General features: G+C 34.9%; 3 protein-coding genes across 15 annotated transcripts; 2 read left to right on the top strand and 1 right to left on the bottom strand.

Moving 5' to 3' along the window:
* Positions 1–157: 157 nt before the first annotated feature.
* Positions 158–2,351, top strand: LOC105678808 (GSK3-beta interaction protein). Of its 2 annotated transcripts, XR_010888399.1 has the most exons (3): positions 158–394; positions 486–1,008; positions 1,689–2,351. XR_010888399.1 is itself a non-coding variant. In XM_012378473.2 (2 exons), the coding sequence occupies exon 2, from the start codon at positions 597–599 to the stop codon at positions 951–953; it is 357 nt and encodes a 118-aa protein (XP_012233896.1). In that variant the 5' UTR covers positions 159–394; positions 486–596; the 3' UTR covers positions 954–1,087. The 2 variants fall into 2 exon arrangements, 1 of the variants encoding a protein (XP_012233896.1); XM_012378473.2 differs by lacking the exon at positions 1,689–2,351 and having other exon boundaries at positions 159–394; positions 486–1,087.
* On the top strand, positions 1,737–14,818 carry Dmtn (transmembrane and coiled-coil domain 2 protein Dmtn). 10 transcript variants are annotated; one of them, XM_012378464.2, is made up of 12 exons: positions 1,737–1,876; positions 2,984–3,363; positions 6,638–6,839; positions 7,124–7,328; positions 7,747–7,912; positions 8,017–8,245; positions 8,396–8,440; positions 8,618–8,700; positions 9,568–9,896; positions 10,026–10,426; positions 10,707–10,867; positions 11,017–14,818. In XM_012378464.2, the coding sequence occupies exons 3-11, from the start codon at positions 6,697–6,699 to the stop codon at positions 10,861–10,863; spliced, it is 1,758 nt and encodes a 585-aa protein (XP_012233887.2). In that variant the 5' UTR covers positions 1,737–1,876; positions 2,984–3,363; positions 6,638–6,696; the 3' UTR covers positions 10,864–10,867; positions 11,017–14,818. The 10 variants fall into 10 exon arrangements, with proteins under 10 accessions (XP_012233887.2, XP_012233892.2, XP_012233891.2 ...); XM_012378469.2 differs by having other exon boundaries at positions 2,984–3,373; positions 9,607–9,896; XM_012378468.2 differs by having other exon boundaries at positions 2,984–3,373; positions 10,737–10,867.
* Positions 14,819–14,963: 145 nt separating this feature from the next.
* On the bottom strand, positions 14,964–20,102 carry LOC105678805 (zinc finger protein ZFP2-like). Of its 3 annotated transcripts, XR_010888398.1 has the most exons (6): positions 19,927–20,097; positions 19,382–19,843; positions 18,491–18,925; positions 17,964–18,224; positions 16,166–17,730; positions 14,964–15,334 (listed from the first exon to the last, which is right to left on the bottom strand). XR_010888398.1 is itself a non-coding variant. In XM_067348955.1 (5 exons), exons 2-5 carry the CDS (start codon positions 19,520–19,522, stop codon positions 16,264–16,266), a joined length of 2,304 nt encoding a protein of 767 aa, XP_067205056.1. In that variant the 5' UTR covers positions 19,523–19,887; positions 19,986–20,102; the 3' UTR covers positions 14,964–16,263. The 3 variants fall into 3 exon arrangements, 2 of the variants coding, with proteins under 2 accessions (XP_067205056.1, XP_012233882.1); XM_067348955.1 differs by having other exon boundaries at positions 14,964–17,730; positions 19,382–19,887; positions 19,986–20,102; XM_012378459.2 differs by having other exon boundaries at positions 14,964–17,730.
* Positions 20,103–20,337: the final 235 nt, after the last annotated feature.

Below are 20,337 nucleotides of genomic sequence, written 5' to 3'. Positions count from 1 at the left end.
ATGGTAAGTGTACCGACCGCACTAGTCGGTACATTTATCATCAGGTACAGTGAGTGAGCTCCTATATCATCATGTGCTTCTGTTAACACTTTTTTACCATCAATGCATTCGTAATATTGCTTTAGCTAATCAATAGATGGCACTGTTACGAGTAGAGTTCTTGTATCATCATGTGCTCCTGTTAACAAGCTCCTATTACATCATGTGTTCCTGTTAACAATTTCATAAAATCCCGGTTAAAATGGCGCATAAGAAAGGAGACAGAAATGCGCATGTGTACGGTATCCCTCTCTCGTGCTACTTGCTGCAGCATCTCAAATCTGGCGTTACTAGTTCCGATCAGCTGACATAATATTAGATTAGGTTAGATTAGCTGGAGAGAAGACAAACTAAAGTAAATCGCAAATTCAAATATTTATAGAATCTAATTTTTCCATATTGACAAACATGATTTAACAAAAATAACGATGAATTAACGATTTCAGGTTATAAATGACTAGAAGAAATCGCATTTGCATATCTCAGCTATTTGCCGGCATGCCTCCAGAATAAGTTACTGTGTCTCTCGTGATCTATTTGATTCTTGGAAGTGTGATATGCAAGACGAGAACAGGGATCGATTGCTGGACAAGGAACAGTGGCGGTTGGAGGCGCAGGCGGTGATCAATGATGTAAGAAAACACGTGCAGGATCTGAAGGTGTCCGAGCGACTGCAAAGCACCAACCAGGTGATCTACTTGAATCTGACTACACTGGAGGGTCTACGGTTTTGCGTGGAACTGTCAGCCGCCGGCTTCACTATCGTCGGCAACCGGCACGACGATACGTCGAACGTGGGTAACGAGTGCTTTGAGACACCCTACAGCCTGCTAGATTTCATTAGTCCGCAGTACAGGAACTCCTTCGGCAATTCTCTGCTGGATAAGCTAAAGCAGCTGAGTGAACAACAATAAACTTGTCTGAAGTGAAATGCGTATATGAGGACATTGCGTATTTCTATTGACGTAGGTTAGAATTGCAGTTAATTAAATTATTTTTAAATGTCTGTATTACATATCAATATATACTATGATGTTTGAATGAAGAACTGCATTGTTCTTTCTGATTATATTGGTAAAATTAAATTTAAAAAACATCTTCCAACTGTTTGCATAAATGTGTATTTAAATGTTAAAAATGTTTAGATAATAGAAGTTTTTAATATTTTGATTAATTTTAATTGATTTGATGAAGGTATTATATATTTAACATTCTTATGAGGCTTAATATACTGGAACGATTGAAAATTAGGTGAACAGTTTGATGTTCCATTGTTGTTTTTACATTTTTCTATATCTTCCTCTCTTTTTCTGTGAAAGAATATCGTAAAATATAATAAATGTAGAAAAATTAAACTTTGTTCAATATTTAATTCAACTGATTTTTCTACATTTTTCTGTATTTCTCTTTTCTTTATTATTGCAAAAAAATATTCTTTTTTTAACTGCATAAATAATACAAATAATACAATTATTTAGAAACTCAGAAAAAGATTGGCATTAATTTTTTCATGTCAATTATTTATAGAAATTGTGATAAAGAATATATTATGCCAAAATAGGTTTATTGGAGGATTTTTAAATTTGAAACGTTTAAATTTATTGCTAACACCACTAATCTGAAATTTCTAAAAAATTTCCAAATTGCAGAGACAATTCTATAAAATCAATTTGTCATTACCGGAAAACTCGTATACTTATCGCCTTCCACGAAGCAATTTTCTAATACTCTTGGCTTAATCATCAGCTTTACAAAATGCGCATTGCACCAGTGACGCATATGTCTTATCATATATTTGTGCGTTGCAATGCAATCATGTTACCAATACTTGAACACGGTGAGCAAATAAAAATATATTTTATAAGAAATTTTAATTAACCTGGAGCTATTATAAAATGATATGAATCGATATATGAAAATTATTAGCCAAATAACAATAAAATAAAAATGGTAAAATTTTGCGCTTAATACTGTATGAGTTTACGCGATATTCTGAACAAACTCGAATAGACTATCGTTTGCATTTATAAGATAGTTTTTCAATTCAAATACAAATCTCAATGTCACTGAATTTATTTACTATTTTGTCTAAAAATTGAAACTTTAAGACCTTAGTGAATTAGAATTGCAATACTAGATAAATATTTAAGCGGGACAGGTTCAAAGAGTAATGGCATTTATTTATTTTGGAGTTTCAGTTAAATGTTTGATATGTGTTAATATTGTATACATTTATAAATAGATAGTTTGCATTTTGAAATAGTTTTAGAATTTTATTTTAATGCTAAATAAACTGTATTTCTAATTAGCAATTCCAAGAGTCAATATTTTTAACCTTTTTCAAACTTAATTATGTCATATAAAATAAATGTCCCAGTAGCCAGATATATAAACGATTATTCTTTTATATTTATAAATATAAAATCTAGAAATAATATTTAAAAAACTTTAGCAAATTAAGTTTGCATACAAAAAGAATTAAAAATAAGTATATAATATAATAAACTAGTATAAAATTATATTATGTGAGACAATTCCGATTAATCCGCAACGATTTTACTAAGAGCAAGTGATATTTTATAATGCTGAAAAAAAACACTTTCAATCTGTGTTAGAAACAAATTTCTGAATTTCTTATTTAAAAAGTATCTTTTGCATATTCTAAATTATACCCTCGGATATTGATTATACTGCATATCCGACATTTGTTGCAAATATGATATATAATTGACTATTAATTGATAATCATTATTTTGAATTCATTTCTCTCAAGCAGATTTTAATCTTTATTATATACGCAAAAAAGAGATGAGAAAAATATTATTTTTAGGAAGAATCATATCTTCAACAATGATTGCCTCTCTTAAATGTTTGATTATTGGAACATTTATTTTGAATAATTCATTATTCGAGTATTAACATTTGAAATTCATTTCGTTGTCAGGACTGTCGCTGGACTCCTAAACTCGCCGAGGGCATTGGAATGTCTGTGTCCGTTCCTGCGGTCATTAATGCACCGCCTTGTCGCGATTGCTACGGGCGCGCAACGCGCGTTGCGGCCAGTCTCGTCGATCGTGTTGCTTAGTGTGTTCGCACTCGAGGGACCTTCGCGAGAACATCCGCGAATTCGTCCATCGAGATCATTGTGCGTGCGTGCGTGCACCTGACCACATTTGACGACGAGGACGACATTGCGTGCTATTCGTGGTGTGTGTGCATGGCGTCGATAGTCGTGTCGACAATAAGATCAGCCGGCGAGCGATGACACGCCCGCACCGTCGCAGCACATAGCAAGGGAATCATAGCGGATAGCGCAGAGCCACTGTGAGTCAGTGTGAGTTCTCTTTCTCCCTTTTTCTTTTTCCCTCTCTCTGTCTTTCTCCGCATCGCGAACGGATGCTCGCTTCAAGGATTCCGCGAGGACCACGACTCGCGAATTCGGCAAGCAAACAGCGGGCGAGAATCATAAATTGTCGGTGCTGCATTTCAAGTATTCGATCACGCATTCGATGATGTCCGACGTCGCGCGACGAACGAGGTGAGCGACGACATCGCGGACTCGAGATTGCTCGCGCGAGAGGTTGATTTCGGAAAATACAAACAGTTGAATGATCGACATTTGAGAGATTTAATTGGTAAATCTAGAAGTGGCGCGTCGATTATAAGCAGTTGTTATTCAACAGTGCAGCTGTTGAGAAAGTTTCGCCTGATGGTAAACCGTCGTGAGGTAGCTTAACGCATAGCGCAAGTTAGCTATATGTTAGGTTATCTCGCAATCGCAAGCGTTTCCTTCGCGATTTCACAAGAAGATAACGACAACGTTGATAGCCGGTTTGCTTTCATTTCTCGAGGACGCATGCACGCGTGAAATTGTTTCGAACGACGACGCTGTGCACTGAGACGAGCGTGCGCCGCGCATTTCAACGCTGAATGCACCCTTCTTCTCTGTTTATATCGCGTGAAATGCGCGTCGTCCGATACGAAACACAATAGCGGAAAGAATCGTGAATCACAGAGACGCTGCTTGACAGCTCTCCAACGTGTCGATTTGTATTCCCGTCACACGCGTTCGACCGCCTGCTGTTGATCTGCGCGTGTTCACTCGCGTGGAGGAATCATCTGTGCCAGTATGACGTTAGACAGACGCGGAATCGCGCGGCTGAAGGGTCACATTTAGAGCCGGTTGCGGCAATATCGGTGCGGCGCTATGCGCTTTGCCAAATATATAATGTTGCTGTTATCTGTAGTATGTAGCTAAAGTTATGACATAAATAACTGGCGCAGCGGTGAGAAATGATTAACTGAGGTTAATTAACACACATTACCTATGCGACTGTCTATTAGCACTTATCGACTGTCCTCATTTTTCTTTTTAACTAAACGAATGGGAATTGCGGTCAGATTATTTGGAGATCGTTTAATTTTGGATGAATAATTTCAATCAATTATGTTTCAAAATTATAAACAAGATGATTAATTAACGTCATTATTAGTGTGACTGTGTGTTAACGCTTGCATCAACTGTTTAATTAATTGATTAAATGAACAAAAATAGTAAGATTTATTTAAAAATAATTTTATGCATGGTAAATAATTTCAGGTGTTTCCTTTGATTGTTTTTATCTGATAAAACACTTTGTATTTTTGATAAATAATCTTAGTTGTGTCTTTAGTTGGAACTGTTTCAAATATTAATGAATCTTTTTATCAATGTGACAGTCAGAAAGAAACGCGGGATTAGTTTTAATTTGTGTCTCAACGTAGAGAAATGTTTATAGGAACGGCTCGTGAAAAAGAGGGGAGTCTAGCGAAAAATACGACGTTCACGTAATCGGCATTTGTCGTTACACCGACCCTATGCGCCTATTAATACGGACCTGTGTGTTTTGCATAGATACTGCCCGCTACCGCACGCTACATCGTATATTCGCATAACAGGCCGAGCGATCACGCACGAGCGAAATCGGTGGCTCGTCCCTCTGCGGCAGGAGCGAAGTCCAGAGACCACAGGTTCGCGCGCGTTTCCCTCGGCTCTCGTCGAGTGCCAGAGCCGACGTAGGCCGTGTTGCATGAACGCATTTTATAATCGAACTTGCGGCGGCGGCGCGGTTGCTTCTGCCTTTGCGTCTTTCGTTATCGCGGATCGTTGGGCGCGTGTGGCGTTCAGTGAAATTGTGGCCCACGAGTGCGGTCGGTGGCCGTCTAAAGATCATCGCCGCGGGACTTTCGCCAATAATTCTACGTGATCGGCAAACTTTACTGCGTCTATATCGCGAACGAAAGCGGGTTTTTAGTCATTCGGAGAACAGGTTTTAGAAATTGTCCTTGATTTTTGCGAATCAGGTATTTTGGTGGCATTCTTCCATAATTGCGGGATAAATATTTCTGTTTGATTAGATTTTTATGTGCAATTTTTATTTACTAATGACGTTTCAAACAATTCAATGCGAGTGGCACAAATAAAGTAAATATAAATTCTTATATCTCTTTCGAACTATAAATAATATATCGTCAATAATGTATCACATCATTTCCTGCATATTCTTAGTTCCATTTTAAAGTCAGTAGGTTATGATAATGCCGGTGATTCATCAGTTAAGAGATCGAATTAAAAACAGTGATACGACGTAGAATTGAGATACTTATACGCGCTTTCTTATGTTACTTTAAAGAGATGATAAGAAGAAACAAACTTTAATTCTTTACATGGCAAAAATCCAATTTTAATGTATTTATGATTCAGAAATTTATGATTAACATTGATACATAATATCAATATTAATTAAAAGATCTTATCTTTTTCAATTTAATTCAGTTCAAGTTTTTGTTAACTTTCAAAAAATTTTCTGAGAATTTAAAAAAAAAAAAACAGATGTGAAACGTACATAATACTTTTAAATTCGCGAATTTATATATCAAGCATATTGAGAAGATTTCTACTACATTTTTAATTTAAACATGGGTGTATCTCTCTGACATATCCTACATTCTAAATTTAGATGCGGTTTGTGCTCAATGTATATTTAAAGTATAAATTAGATAATGTAACCTCTTAGAGAAAATTACTGCCCAAGATAGATATATGGAGGGTTCAGTTCAGTGGAGTGTTTGTTCCGTAACTTATTTTGCCTTATGTTTTTTTATCCTTATACTAGAAAGAACAAAAATATTGCAGAATATCAATGCATAATATCTGCAAAATTATTAAGAAATATTAGTAAAATAAAATTATATATAACATGCGCAAAGTCGAGAACTTTTTTTCATTAATTATTTTCATCAATCCTTTTCTGGGAAAAGCCTATGAATCACGATAAACTGCGTTGAGATAAAACTTATCGTAGATATACCGTGTTGATACTGACCTTAATAATAGCAGGAAATATGATGAGGGATCGGTTGGGTGCGAGTTGGAGATGAATTATCGATTCTTTAATCCCCGATATTAATTATTAGGATCTTATTTTTCAATTAGAAGAGCTAAAATTATGAAATATCGTTATTTATTGATTACACTGTGGATTAATAGCAGGGTTATTATTTTCAATGGCACAGAATCATACTGTTATTCTACCCTTTTGTAATTTCTTATGTGTAGGTTCAATGTAAACTTGCTGAAACAGAGTGGATAGATGACAACCTTCTCAGGAAGAAGGTATGGCAAGCTTGATGGTGAACACCTCTAGTAAAAACAGTTCGCGCAGTGGATCTCCCAGTAGAGCAACTTCAACATCTCAACTACATCAGCAGCAGCAGTCAGGAAACTTAGATCACACTCCAAGATTACGTAATGCTCCAATGTAAGATTCTTAATATATATTTCATTGTTTATATTTATTTTTTATTGATAATGTTTAATATTTAAAGCTAGCGAAATCTATTACGCATACTAGGTTGAGTCACAAACAACTTCCATTTCTTTGATAAGTTCGCTATCGTAACGGGAAGTCATTTATGACTCAACTTAATGTTCACAATTCCATTTGTAAAAAGCATAACCGATGATATTATTATCTTAACTACTGTATTGTAAATTGTAAAAACTGTCACAGAAATAACACGTATGTGTTACATATCTGTCTAGTTCTCAGGCAGGAGAGGGTAGCACAGGCAGTGGTAGCGGCGGTGGTGGTGCTGCGAGCAGCCTTAGCATGAAAAGCAGCGGTAGGCAAAGATCACCAGGAAATATAATTCGCGTGGGAGACGCCATGGAGGAACAAAGTAATACAAGCACTGCCGAACCAGAGGAGTTTGTGCCAAACATTCATCCACCGACTGATGACGAAGGAGTACGTATCTGAAATGTTGTCTGACTTAAGAACTTTAAATATCTCGTATTTTTCAATGAGACATTACTGTGTAAGATAATGAAGGCTTATCAAAGACGGACATATAAATTGCTGCACTTTGCGCGTCTAATGCGTATATTTTTAACATGACTTTGCATTCTTGCATAAATACAGTTACATAATATTGTCATTGTATAGTGGATTAAGTTGCAAGCTTATCAACTATTAGCAAGTCATGGGTTAAAGAGTAGTTTGTTAAGTTTGTAGAAGACTATGCTTATTGTCATAACTGTTTTAAGCGGGATCGCAACGACTTGTGTTGAAAATTGCTTTAAAATAATCAAATTTCAAAATTCTTAAAATGTTATTACGCGTTAAATAATAATATATGATATTAATGTATTTAATGTCTGTACAGGAACAATACCACGCAACTCAATCGTTCCTATCGAATGGCTCTTCTGAACTGATAGCTGATGATGTTGATTCCAGCGCCGTAAGAGTTCGTCAAGCTATTGAACACATTCAAAGTAAAATTGCTAAGACGCGAGAGCTAATAAGAATAGAACAAACTACGCGGGATGGTACGTAAACATTTCTTAATTTAACCAAGTATAAAAGCGAGAATGTGCCATATATCGTTTATTTGCACACAAATATATTATATTGTGATATTTCTGCTCCTCAGAAAACGTCAATGAATATTTGAAATTAGCTGCTAACGCAGACAAGCAACAATTAACTAGGATTAAAACAGTATTCGAAAAAAAGAATCAAAAATCGGCGCACAGTATTTCGCAGTTACAAAAGAAGCTAGACAGTTATATGAAAAAATTAAGAAATTATGAGATGAATGGCGCGCCTACGAGTCACAGGCAACCGAGGGAAATGTTACGGGACATGGGACAAGGACTTAAGTGAGTGTTAAAGAAAAATAACTTTTTATTTATTTTTTTATATTTAAAGGAAAATATCTGTTTATCGCCAAAACTGTCGATGAAAGTTATGTGTTGTTGGATATAAATTGATAGTAATAATATTTGTCTAATTTGAACTTTGCATTTCAGAAACGTTGGAGGCAACATCAGGGATGGAATCACTGGTTTTTCAGGGTGAGTGTTCATACGAAAATAGATCCTATGCCCAAATATACTGAAACCCTATTCTTATGTGGTTGATTCATCACATTTCTTCGAATTGCTAGAATTACCTAAAGTGAACTAAATATGTCCACTGAAAAATCAATAATATAGGTTTTTTATTTATCTTGTAATTGTATTTTATTGCAGAACTGTAATGTCTAAACCGAGAGAGTTTGCTCATCTTATTAAAAACAAATTTGGAAGTGCTGATAATATAAATACTTTATCACGTAAGTAACAATTTATACATTTTTAGTGAATTTGACATATTATTGAATCTGCAAAATGTGATGTCAAATAAAAAATTAAGACTAAATAATACATTTTTTGAAACAATACACTTATGGAATTAATATACAGAAAATAAAATTATATAATTCTTACAGTATAATTCACATAATTTGTTCTTGTTATTTCTATTTGTTTAAATGCAAAATATATTTAAATAAGAGAATAAACATTCTTTAACATTTTTGCTATCATGGCAGTTGAGAGTAGTAAGTAATGTGTTGTCCGAAGTGCAAGAATTTAATTGCACTTTATTACAATGCTTTATGCACAGTATTTATTGTATTCTTTTTCAGCTGCTTTAAGCTTTTTATCTTCTTTATAAACTGAAAAATTAAATGATAACAATATTGTTTTTAAAGTATGATAAAGATAATCTGTACAGAATGCGTTGTTTACTTTCAATTTTCGTTAAATTGCTATTTTATTTTTTTTTTATTCTTTTATGCAAAACCAATTTTCATATAATTTTGTCGTATATTAAGTTGCACATATTTTATGTTATCACAGTGATTTGTAGTGGCTTCTATGATTATGTATTTGTCTTTCTTTATTTATTGTCAGTTATCCAATACTTCCAGTAATGCTAAAATATACAATAATCAATATGAAATAATTGTTTTACAATTATTATAATTTTTTATAAAGACGTTTTATTCCGAAATGACTGCTTTTTAACTGAAATAAAGAGCAATTTAATTTTTATTTTAAGGGGAAACATGAATAACATAATAACTTGATATTTTCTTCAAAAGGCCAAGCTTTGGTATTGGATAACATTCTAACTTGCCACCTCTGTGTCTCTGCAGATGGCTCGACTTTTTATGTAAACGATACACCGCATGCAGGTAATGGTGATAACGCTAGCGTTGAAGACGATAAAGTCCATCATGGCTCGGCCACGCTTCCTGGTGGATGCAGTCTAGGATCTACACAAAGCGCAGCTGCTATGAAATTTCCGTCTGAGGAAGGATCGGAGTGTTCTAGCGTGACTAGTGAAAGCGGCCCCGGTAGTAGAGGACAGCCGCACACGTGTCACAGTAATAACGCAGCTCTGAGTCTCAAGTCTATTTTCTCAGAATTGCAGGAGCATCGAGAGACTCTCGATCGAATGAGAGAAAAATTGGATACCATAAAGGTTTGTGTCCTGTTTTATCTAAATACATCTCTATTGTATTTTAAGAAAGTATAAATACGTATAAATAAATATTTCACGATGATACAAATATATATATATATATATATATATATATTTTTTTTTTTTTAGACGCTGCAACAGGAAGTGACATATCTTTCTCATTCCCTCCAAGAGGAGCGTTTCAGATGCGAACGTTTAGAAGAGCAGATCAATGATTTAACAGAATTACATCAGAACGAAGTAGAGAACTTGAAACAAACAATTACAGACATGGAGGAGAAGGTGCAATATCAAAGCGAGGACAGGCTACGGGATATACACGAAATGTTGGAGAGTTGTCAAACTAAGATTTGTAAAATGGAACATCAGCAACAGCAGCACCAGCAATACGTGACGTTGGAGGGTCTGGATAACAGCAACGCAAGAGCATTAGTTGTAAAATTGATAAATATAGTGCTAACGGTATTACAAGTTGTTTTGCTCCTCGTTGCAACGGGTGCTGGCATCATGATGCCTTTTCTCAGAACTAGGTAAGTTGATTATTAAGATTTGTTTTTATTTTACTCTGTTAAACCAATGACAAATTATTGATTGATCATTTAGATTTACGTTATTCATTCACCATCGTATAAACAGAATATTAAAATGCGATTGTAATCAACATTACGATATATAATAATCATCGTTTCTGTCTTAAATCGCGATATTTATTCGCCAAGCTTCATTCATCTTCATATTGCAATCTACGATCATTCATCTATTTATTTTGCTCACTCATTATTCTGTTTTGTTTTCGCATGTCTGTTACAGCTGTACTAAGCCTCATTGTTTCATGTGTAGGGTGCGTATATTAACAACTACATTCGTTGTCCTGGGCATAGTATTTGTGCTGAAACAATGGCCTGAGGTGCACGACGTCGGTAGTCACCTCATGCGCCACCTTAAACAGACTCTCGCCATGAAGTAGCATTGTAAGTGAACGCAAAATTTCCACTAAATTCTTTTGATTGATGCATAAACGCGATTAACGCGGCATTGTAATTCTAAATTATGGTCTAACAGTGAGAGATTTTTAAATAACTTGTTAGAGATATTTTAAGAAAGCAGTATTTTTTTTTAGGGTGGAATACTTAAGTTTAATCAAACCCTGTGATGCTGAGCTACACTGGACATATTGATTGAAACTTTGCATCCGTTTATCAGTGTTGTAGCACTGGAGCAATAATAGTACGTATATGTGTGTAAATAAGTTTCTTTTTGGGTTGTTTAAATTTATTATTGTCATTATTATTGTTATTATTATTATTATTTTGTCATTATTATTATTATTTTATAAAGAATAAGTAATATGTATTTTTGATACCGTTATTTAAACTGACGAAGCTACTTTGCTGTAGAGAAGATACGTGATTTTCAAATTAATTTGTACAAACTTTCATTAATTTTATAATTTATATCTCTTTCTTTCGATTAGCATTATTTTTCACTGATCGCGGAAACTATAATGCTGGATAGATAACATTTAGAAATTTCTATACTAAAGCACGAAGAATGATTCAAATACTACACAGTGTTACCGTTCGACTATGGTTATATACGCCGCATTGTTGCAAAAGTTTAAGTTCACCGGTTAGCAATATATTACTATATGTTGATTGTTTCACGGATAAATGTCAAAGTGATGTAAAAGAAGCAAGGCGAAAAAGAATTGTTTAAGTTATGCACACGAGAATATTTCACGGTTGGTCCAGTCACAAATAATGGATGTACAATCGATTTGTTTCTTATTGAATGTATATCGATAAGTAAAGCTAAATGAGGAATTTAGAACATCCGAATCGTCCAATTGCTAAACAATAATGTAAATTAAGGCAGAGCTCTTATATGTCACTGGAGGCAGTGATGGTGTCCGGCATTGTATAAAGTATGAAGTAGTATGTACCGTACTGTACATCGTTTACTTGTTATTTGTAAGATCCGATACAAATGTAAGTTCTAGAAAGTGCAAGCTTTTCAACTTTCATTGTTGTGCATTGCGTAAAAAGTAACTAGTAAGTTAGTTCACGCATGCAATGAAAGGATATTGAAGAATTTGGCTGAAAGAGCTAACGCTGAGAAACGTTACTGTCGTGGAGGGAATGCGGCAATTTGGGTATGAATAAAAAGTTTCACACACAACGCATGTACTGTTACATCCGATATCAGAAGAGGACCAAACGTCTCTTTCCTCTTATCCTACAATTTACATCGCGTTACATACATAATGATAATAATTATGTGTACGATAATGTAAGATCGGAGTGAGAGTTTTATTAGCTCAGTGTACGATCTAATCATCAAATCAACAAGTCCGCATATGATAACAAACGTAGAGAATTGAACCATGACAGAGAGTTAATCGAAATGAGAGAAAGACTGAAGGACTACATTGCTGTAACAATTATGTTTAATTCAGTATTGGCGTGGATTTTTAATATGCGCTATATATAATTTTAAGTTTTCATTCGAAATATCTCTCGATCCAATTTATCACAAATAAATTTCTTGTAATATTAATACGATGTGATACAAATGTAGACACACGAGGCGTATTTAATATGCGAAAAACAAGCAAAGTATAGCAGCATACAAGACTCTCACTATTTGATTTGTGCTTTTTTAAGTGTGTCTCATCGCTGACAACAGAGCAGAAATATGACTTTTATATATATATATATATATATATATATATATATATATATATATATATATATATATTTACCACTTTACAATACGCTTTTCTAATTTTTCACAACCGAGATGATCCATGTCAAGCACTCTTGTTATTTAATGCAATCGCAGCATGATGTACATTAAAATTGAAGGGAGAACATCGATGTCGAAAAGATTTTGTCCCCTTTGAATAATTATGTCATGCTGCCGCCGTCTTGCACATAGAAATTAACATTTATCTTTATTTCGCGCTATATGTGTGTTTAAATAAGAACAACAAGCTTATATACGACAGTTTTGTATTTGTGTCAGTTTAATGGCAAATATGCATGTGCAACAACGCGAACTTCTATTTAGAATGATTCAAAACAGCTGCCTGTATCGTATATAAAAGAGATATCATAATATTTAGCGATATATTTATCAGTACGGTCGTTTTATGTTGACAATGTATGTTCGTCGTCAAATTTTGTATTGATTTTTAAGCTTGCAATGAAGGGTAAGAATGTGATGAAATTGATGATTGGGTAGCAATTCAGTATATGAAAACGGGAGGTGTGAAAAAAATAGTTCTATACTATTGCGAAGAGATATTCAATTCGTCCCTGATCTCAAAGCAAATGTAAATTGTAAAACTATGTTCATTATATCAGATATATTTGTTTTTCTTTCGATAAATTATTTTATATACAGAGTGTCGGAGATCGATCGCACCACGCATAACACATTTCAGAGATCATTTTGACATTAGAATTTTCATCGAAATAATTTCAGGAATGTGACATTACCGTGTGGAGCGGTTGATTTAGGACACCCTGTACGTATATATATATATGTATATTATTTTTGCATGGGGCATTGGTTTGGACAGTTTGAGAATTGACTTCTCCTGTAAAAATAATGTTTGAATATTTTCAATATCGTTTCTCATGTTCCTAATAAATATTACATTTCGGATTTACAAATCGCTGTGATTATGCTAGGTTTATATATAAGCTTAACGTTTAAGAAGCCGCTTTGGGATCAATATAATCGATTGGAAATTAATACCATAGAACGTATATATGCTGTACATATATATATAGATTATTCTTAAAAAAGAAAACCATGCACGACACACTACAGTTTGTAACGTTGGAAAGAAAAATTGCTTTAACTGAATATCTCCGTCAATATTTTTTTTGTTATACAAAATATATGTAACTAATCTAAAAGAAAATATGAGTCCATTTAATATTACATCATTAGTAGCCAAAGTATATAGGGTGTTGAACATGTATTAATGTATATATAGCATTATGTTACGTTTTGTAGAAATGTTATCAACGTGATAAAATGATAATGTTCCAACTTGGTTTCCATTAAATTTTTATTCACGAGATATCTAGAATTGTAAAATCAATTCTATATATATATTAGAATACACAAAACACCCTGTATATTTGTAATTTTAGATCATGGTGCTTTGTAATATACGTATTTAACACACTACTAGAGAATTTGTTCACACCGATTGACCACCGATTTAGCGAGGGCCCCCTGCACGCTTACAAAAATATTGAGCGATACGTAGAGGAAGGAAACTGCATTAAAGTAATAGACACAGTGCTCTATTTCGATAAAATTGTAAAGGAGTTATCGAACAACGACGAGCGTATTTTGTACTTCATTGAACCGTCGCATAAGTTTCCGTTTTTCTACTTAAAGCCATTTACAATTTTATATGTATTTTGTATTTACGAGACTACGTCATATAAATGTATACCGTATAATTTGCAATTGATTGGGAATAGTTCGTCGTCATCCGTGTAGCTTAGGGGCCCCTCAAGCGTGTAGATATAGCGCGTAGGCAAACAGAATTATGAAATAAATTATGTCATCGATGCCTTGCGTAGGTAGTTAATGTCAAATTATAGAATAAACATTCGTTGTCAATTGTAGAACGGTATAGGCGAAGCCAGCAGCAGTTATTGTAAAGGTTGTTATCACGTACACTCGCTGTGCACATATAACAGCTGCGTTCAACTGGTATTCAAGATAATAAAAAGGTTATTACAAAATGGAAAAGAAAACTACATATAAATTTATATCGATTTTTCTCGATACTTGCGTTATTGCTGCTGGTAGAGTCGACGTACCGAAAGTACGTACCGAGCAGCTTCAGCGAGACTCATTTCGTACTGTCGAAATAAAACGAATTTTTATTAAAATTCAAGTTATATTCATTCCTTGCTCTTGCCCTAACTCTCGCCGTCGAGGACTCTTCTCATAAGAAATACACAAATACTTGCTAGAAATAGGAGAAATTTATGCGATTTTGATGGGTACGTTTAGAAACATGGCGACAAAGACACGTCGATGTAAAGCTCTTTATATTTTCTTCCAAAAGGTTTTCGTTAATATTACAATCATCACAATCTTACAAATAATATATTTAATTATTTTATTATATATCACAACTTCTACTTTGTGTAGTACAGAAAGCTGATTTATATTTAGTCAGAGCTTTATTTTCAGATAGTTGCATAGAAATATGCGATATTCGGAGCGATTATCTACTCTTGGATTCTCGTCTAAATTCCGAAAATGTTTCTGATTTGCAAAAGCATGAACATCAATATTATCGCATCAGCTTTCGATTTGTTAAATAATATTTTGCTAATATGTATAAGAAAATATTTCACTTTTCTTAACGTTAACGTTCCCTTCTTTTCATGATGTGGGTTCTGAAATATGTATAAAAAATGTGATCTGAGAAATTTCATACGCAAATAATTTATATGCATGTATTTATAAATGTAATGAAAAACCAATCATGCTTTGTACAATACTCATCTTAATTAAATCTTAAATATTCGCAAACTTTTTTTTTTATGGTCTCGTATTTTTCATTAAAATTTATTCTTTACAATATCGTAAAGTCAAACGCTTTCTATATCATCTATATCATCAATTATCTAAAGTTTCCGATAATGAGTACTATTGTGTAATTGTATTTTATAAAACAATTATTCCTTTTGTTTTAAAATTATTTATTTTATTCGATCAATTTGTAACACAACTTTTAGAGATCATCGATGTTTAAATAAACGTCAATATTTTTCCGTAAAAATTGTATTTGTATTTTCAATGAAAGCAAAATGTATTTTCAAGTAGAAGTCAAAATAACACTCGAATATTATATTTTAAGCAGTACATAAAAATGTATTTTGTTTTTTTCAAAGATATAAACTTGTAAAACAATATTAATAACATATGTTCCCACATTCTTTACAAGTTTATATCCTTGTTATAAAATATCAATTTGACACGTAATCTTTTAATCAAACTATTATATTTGTATTTAGGAAATTCACTTAATGCCTCGAAAATAAAATACGACGTTGTGTTGTATAATATATGAATTCATGCCGCACTTCAATGATTCAGGTAAAACTCTCAATCGTATTCTCTTCACGTACCACACAAGAATTCTAATCTTTGTAAAAATATCTTTATATAAAGTTTTTGAATGTACCTCGATAGACATTAACGGTAACGAAAGAACAATTCATTACCTAAACGCATGCGGATGAAATCTTCTTAGCACCCAAAGATTTGTGTTACAGCCGAAGCCTTAGTCGTGGAATTCACACGTCTGCCACGATTCGCCAGTTCAATCCCCGCTAATCTGAATCGCTTCGTGCGTATCTTTGACTATAATTTCGGACGAAAGGATAATTTTGACCTCCGCGTCCTCGTTGTACGCGGCCGGCTCGTCCTTCTGCGTAACGGTCGTCGTGACATGATGCTTCTTTCTGTGGCACATCATGGTCGATCTGGACACGAAGGCCTTGCCACACGCGTCGCATTTGTAAGGACGCTCGCCGGTGTGCAGACGCTTATGGATCGCCATCGGGCTAAACTGCGTGAACGTTTTGCCGCAGACGTCGCATCTGTAAGGACGCTCGCCTGTATGCGATCGCCGATGGCAGCGCAACGCCGCGCGCCGCGCAAACACTTTTCCGCAAATCTCGCATTTGAAGCTCTTCTCGCCGGTGTGCATGGTCGAATGGATCTTCAGGTCCACCCGCGTGAGGAATCCCTTGCCGCAGACCTCGCACAGGTATGGCTTCTCGCCCGTGTGAATGCGGAGGTGGGTGTTCAAGTAACTCTTGCTGACGAACATCTTATTGCACACCTTGCACGGGTACTGGCGATTGTCCGTGCCGGAGTGGATCTTCTGGTGGCTCTTGCACAGGCCCTTGGTGATGAAGCCGCGACCGCAGATCTCGCATATGTACGGCTTCACGCCGCGGTGACGATTTTCGTGGTCCAACAGTGACTGCTTCGTCTTGAAGTTCTGGCCGCAAGTGTCGCACGGATATGGCTTCACGTCCGAGTGTACTCTTTGGTGCACGATAAGATAGCTCTTGCACTGGAAACCCTTGCCGCACGTGGAGCAGTTGTAATCGTACTGACCTGTGTGCGTGGCCATGTGTTGCGCGAGGCCGATCTTGCTGCGGAACGCCTTGTCGCACGTCGTACACTGGAATGGCTTCTCGCCCGTGTGCTTACGCATGTGCTCTTGCAGCTTGTAATTTGTCCTGTACTGCTTGCCGCATTCGGTGCACACCTTGGCAGTCCACTTTCGCCTCACCGGTGCTTGCTTTTTCTGCTCCTCTTGATTGTCGTTGCTCTCTTGCGACGGTATTCCTACGTCTAATTGTGCGTCCTTCTTCTTATCGACTACTTTGTTTTTATACACATCGCAATGTTCCTTGTGTAAATTTAATACTTCGACACTAGTAAAGTATAAGTCGCAGGGGCAGCAACAAAAGTGTTGCTCGAAGTGTGCTGCCATATTGGTCGTATCCATAGCAGCTTCATTGCAGAACGGACACACGTACCAGTGTTGACCAGTCTCGTCTGCAGTAGGGTTGTTGATAACGGATTCTAACAACGAGTGCTTTGTTCTCTTTGTGTATTTAACCATAATCTCGCATGGTACGCCATTAATCTGACTCGTGGATGGTAAACTTACAGAATCTACATGCTCGCGAGCTCCAGTTTCATTCATACAAGATTCTTCTATTTCACTTTCCGCGTCGGTCTGAGAGGGGACAAAATTGTCTGCTGATACCTGAATTACAAATCTAAATTATTACCGGAATTTACAAATATTAGATATAAATATTAATATTATTAAGTTTAATCATTAATCACTAATATTACAAATTAAAATAAGATTAATACAAATAAAATTTGCTTAAATATTATTTATGCAATTTTTATTTTTATGTCTATAAATCTCTATATTTTTGTTTCTGATATTTTTAATTTTTTTTTATAAATTATATAGAATAATATACTCACATTATTTTCAAGTACATGTTGTTGCTCGTCTGTGGTTAATCCTTCTTGTAATCTATGATGATCTATGATTTTATATTCCTGCTTTATTTGTTCTGCTTCATATTTTACGTTTTCACAATAATGTACTATCTGCTCTTGGCTCTGATCCTCGTGACTGATAGAAGTAACATAATTTATGCCTAACTGACTTAAATGGCCATCCAAGTTTTCAACTACTGTCATATCACCTTCTAAGTGCATTGCAATTTGATGGTTTGAAACCTAGAAAACAATTCACAGTTCCACCATTCAAAATTTACAAACTGAAAGTTGTAATGATTAATTGCATATTGAATTATTATATTATTGAATTTTTCTTATTTATCATGTTACAAGTTCAGCCTTTTTTAATTGCAAAAATATTTTATCACATATAAATGTACAAAAGTGATTTAATCAATAAAATAATGCAATAATGATCTAAATATTAAAAAACGCATACACAAGCTACTAAATTTGTTATAACAAAAATAGACTGGCTCAATTACTTCTCGCATATGTTCATCCACTATTCTCACAGTATCACCATCTAAACAACCAATGCCCGTAACTTGGATATCTGTATCTTGTTGACCAATTTCTTCCTGGGAAACTACTTGCTCGCCACCAGCTAAGTCCATTTCATCCATTACTTGCATTGTATGTATAGATTCTGCAGTCTCATGAGCTACAGCCGAATGACTTTGTATATCTTCATTATTCATCTGTATGTTGTTCAGGTTTCTTTGAATTGCGCCTATATTATTCACAGTTGCCAAGTCATGCTCTGATATATGCACGACTCCTTCTTTGCCAATTTCTTTCAACATTTCCATAAACATTCCTTCTGTATGTAAACATTTTTCACGAAAATCGTATACTTGATCCAGTTTGAATGCACACTCTTGGCAGACTACTTTGGGCAGTTGATCTGTCAGCGACACCTGTAATTTATAAAATTATAATACAATTTATCTAATAAACATTATTCAGTCTGTCATTAGCATTCCAGTTTTGTCTCTAATTGAACAAGCGTTATTAGCATTCCAGTTTTGTCTCCAATTAAAATAACAATATTTAAATTTGTGAGAATTTTATGTACATTCTTGAAATATATTTACATCGATATTTATTAATGCTGATTCTAACTAAATATTTTTTAATTATTTATAAGTTTTAATTTATAAAGACTAATTGAAATTAAACATTCAATGTTGCAGCAAAAAAATGCTAAACTGTTAATGTAAGTGAAAATAATGTAAAATAAAAGCCTGGAAAAGATGAAAAATTGCTAAGCAAAAGTAAATGTGTATTTATATCCCAATAAGAGCAGAGACATTTAAAAATACTCAGACATCGTCAACGCGATGCTACGATCGTTCATTGCGTTGCATTTTTACCTGAACCGGTAGACAAGCTGCTATTTTCTTATCGATGCTGCGCATCTGATTGCCGGCCTCGAAAATTGGCAAACCCATCAAGATGCCAGTTTTGGTCGCGCACAGACGGCACAAGTACTCGAACTCCTCGACGATAGCCATATCGACAGAACCGATATATTCCTCGTCTCCTCCAAACGCAGATTGTCTAAATCTCGACACGATGGTAGGATTATCTCAAAGAATGCGACGACAATCGTGATTCGACGCTGCTCTTGCAACATGCATCCCTTTACGACGTCAACGATAGCGTCTCGCGGAGCATCGTTTTAGAGCTGGTGAGTCCCGCGACAACGCATCGTTCAAGATATTTGTCAATCTCCACCATACCGTCAAGAGGCTGTCGCGGAGCACTCGTAGGAGAGCGGTGGGGAGAATCACTCTGCATTACATCATGGACGAATCACTTGACGGAGCTGTTTTCTACAGAACGATGCGATGTTAGCAATCAAGGATGTGCGAATAACCTGGCAAGACAAGACAAATCAAATAAAAAAATTGCTTACATGCATTTTAAAAATTTTTATAAATTTTAAGCGCGTTATTTCTCGTGAGATCTGCTCGCCTAATACCGAGCCGGCTTATCGGCAGAGTACGCTTCCTTAGATTTTCAGATTGAATAACCTCTTGTTGAACCCCATATATTCTTCATGCTGCACCGGCCAATCAACAGAACGAATTGAGTAATGAAGAATTCATAGTGAATCCAATATCCGATGTACAACATCTTATATCCAATAAAAAAATTTATTTTTTATGGACAATTTGGCGTTAGATAAAGTTTCTAGAAACTACGTTTTTTTATTGGATGTTGATCTCATACATTAGGTAATGTGAATCCTTCATAAGGGTATATTTCACAAATCACATAACTTCATGATGCATTTATAAGAAAATCGACCCATTACGTTATCTCT

The sequence above is a fragment of the Linepithema humile genome, chromosome 2 (assembly GCF_040581485.1).
Source record: "Linepithema humile isolate Giens D197 chromosome 2, Lhum_UNIL_v1.0, whole genome shotgun sequence".
NCBI classification, from domain to species: domain Eukaryota; kingdom Metazoa; phylum Arthropoda; class Insecta; order Hymenoptera; family Formicidae; genus Linepithema; species Linepithema humile.
Note: the sequence above shows the minus strand (reverse complement) of the source record. Positions and strands in the feature narration are given on the sequence as shown.

What these genes read in the sequence shown, in the direction of transcription:
- Dmtn (XM_012378464.2), top strand. Translation starts at nt 6,697, where the DNA reads ATGGCAAGCTTGATGGTGAACACCTCTAGTAAAAACAGTTCGCGCAGT. An exon ending in CACCGACTGATGACGAAGGA is followed by an intron (nt 7,329 to 7,746) that starts GTACGTATCTGA and finishes ATGTCTGTACAG; the next exon opens with GAACAATACCACGCAACTCA. An exon ending in AGAACAAACTACGCGGGATG is followed by an intron (nt 7,913 to 8,016) that starts GTACGTAAACAT and finishes TCTGCTCCTCAG; the next exon opens with AAAACGTCAATGAATATTTG.
- LOC105678808 (XM_012378473.2), top strand. Translation starts at nt 597, where the DNA reads ATGCAAGACGAGAACAGGGATCGATTGCTGGACAAGGAACAGTGGCGG.
- LOC105678805 (XM_067348955.1), bottom strand. Translation starts at nt 19,522, where the DNA reads ATGGCTATCGTCGAGGAGTTCGAGTACTTGTGCCGTCTGTGCGCGACC. An exon ending in CAGCTTGTCTACCGGTTCAG is followed by an intron (nt 18,926 to 19,381) that starts GTAAAAATGCAA and finishes TATAAATTACAG; the next exon opens with GTGTCGCTGACAGATCAACT. An exon ending in AACATGTACTTGAAAATAAT is followed by an intron (nt 17,731 to 17,963) that starts GTGAGTATATTA and finishes TTTGTAATTCAG; the next exon opens with GTATCAGCAGACAATTTTGT.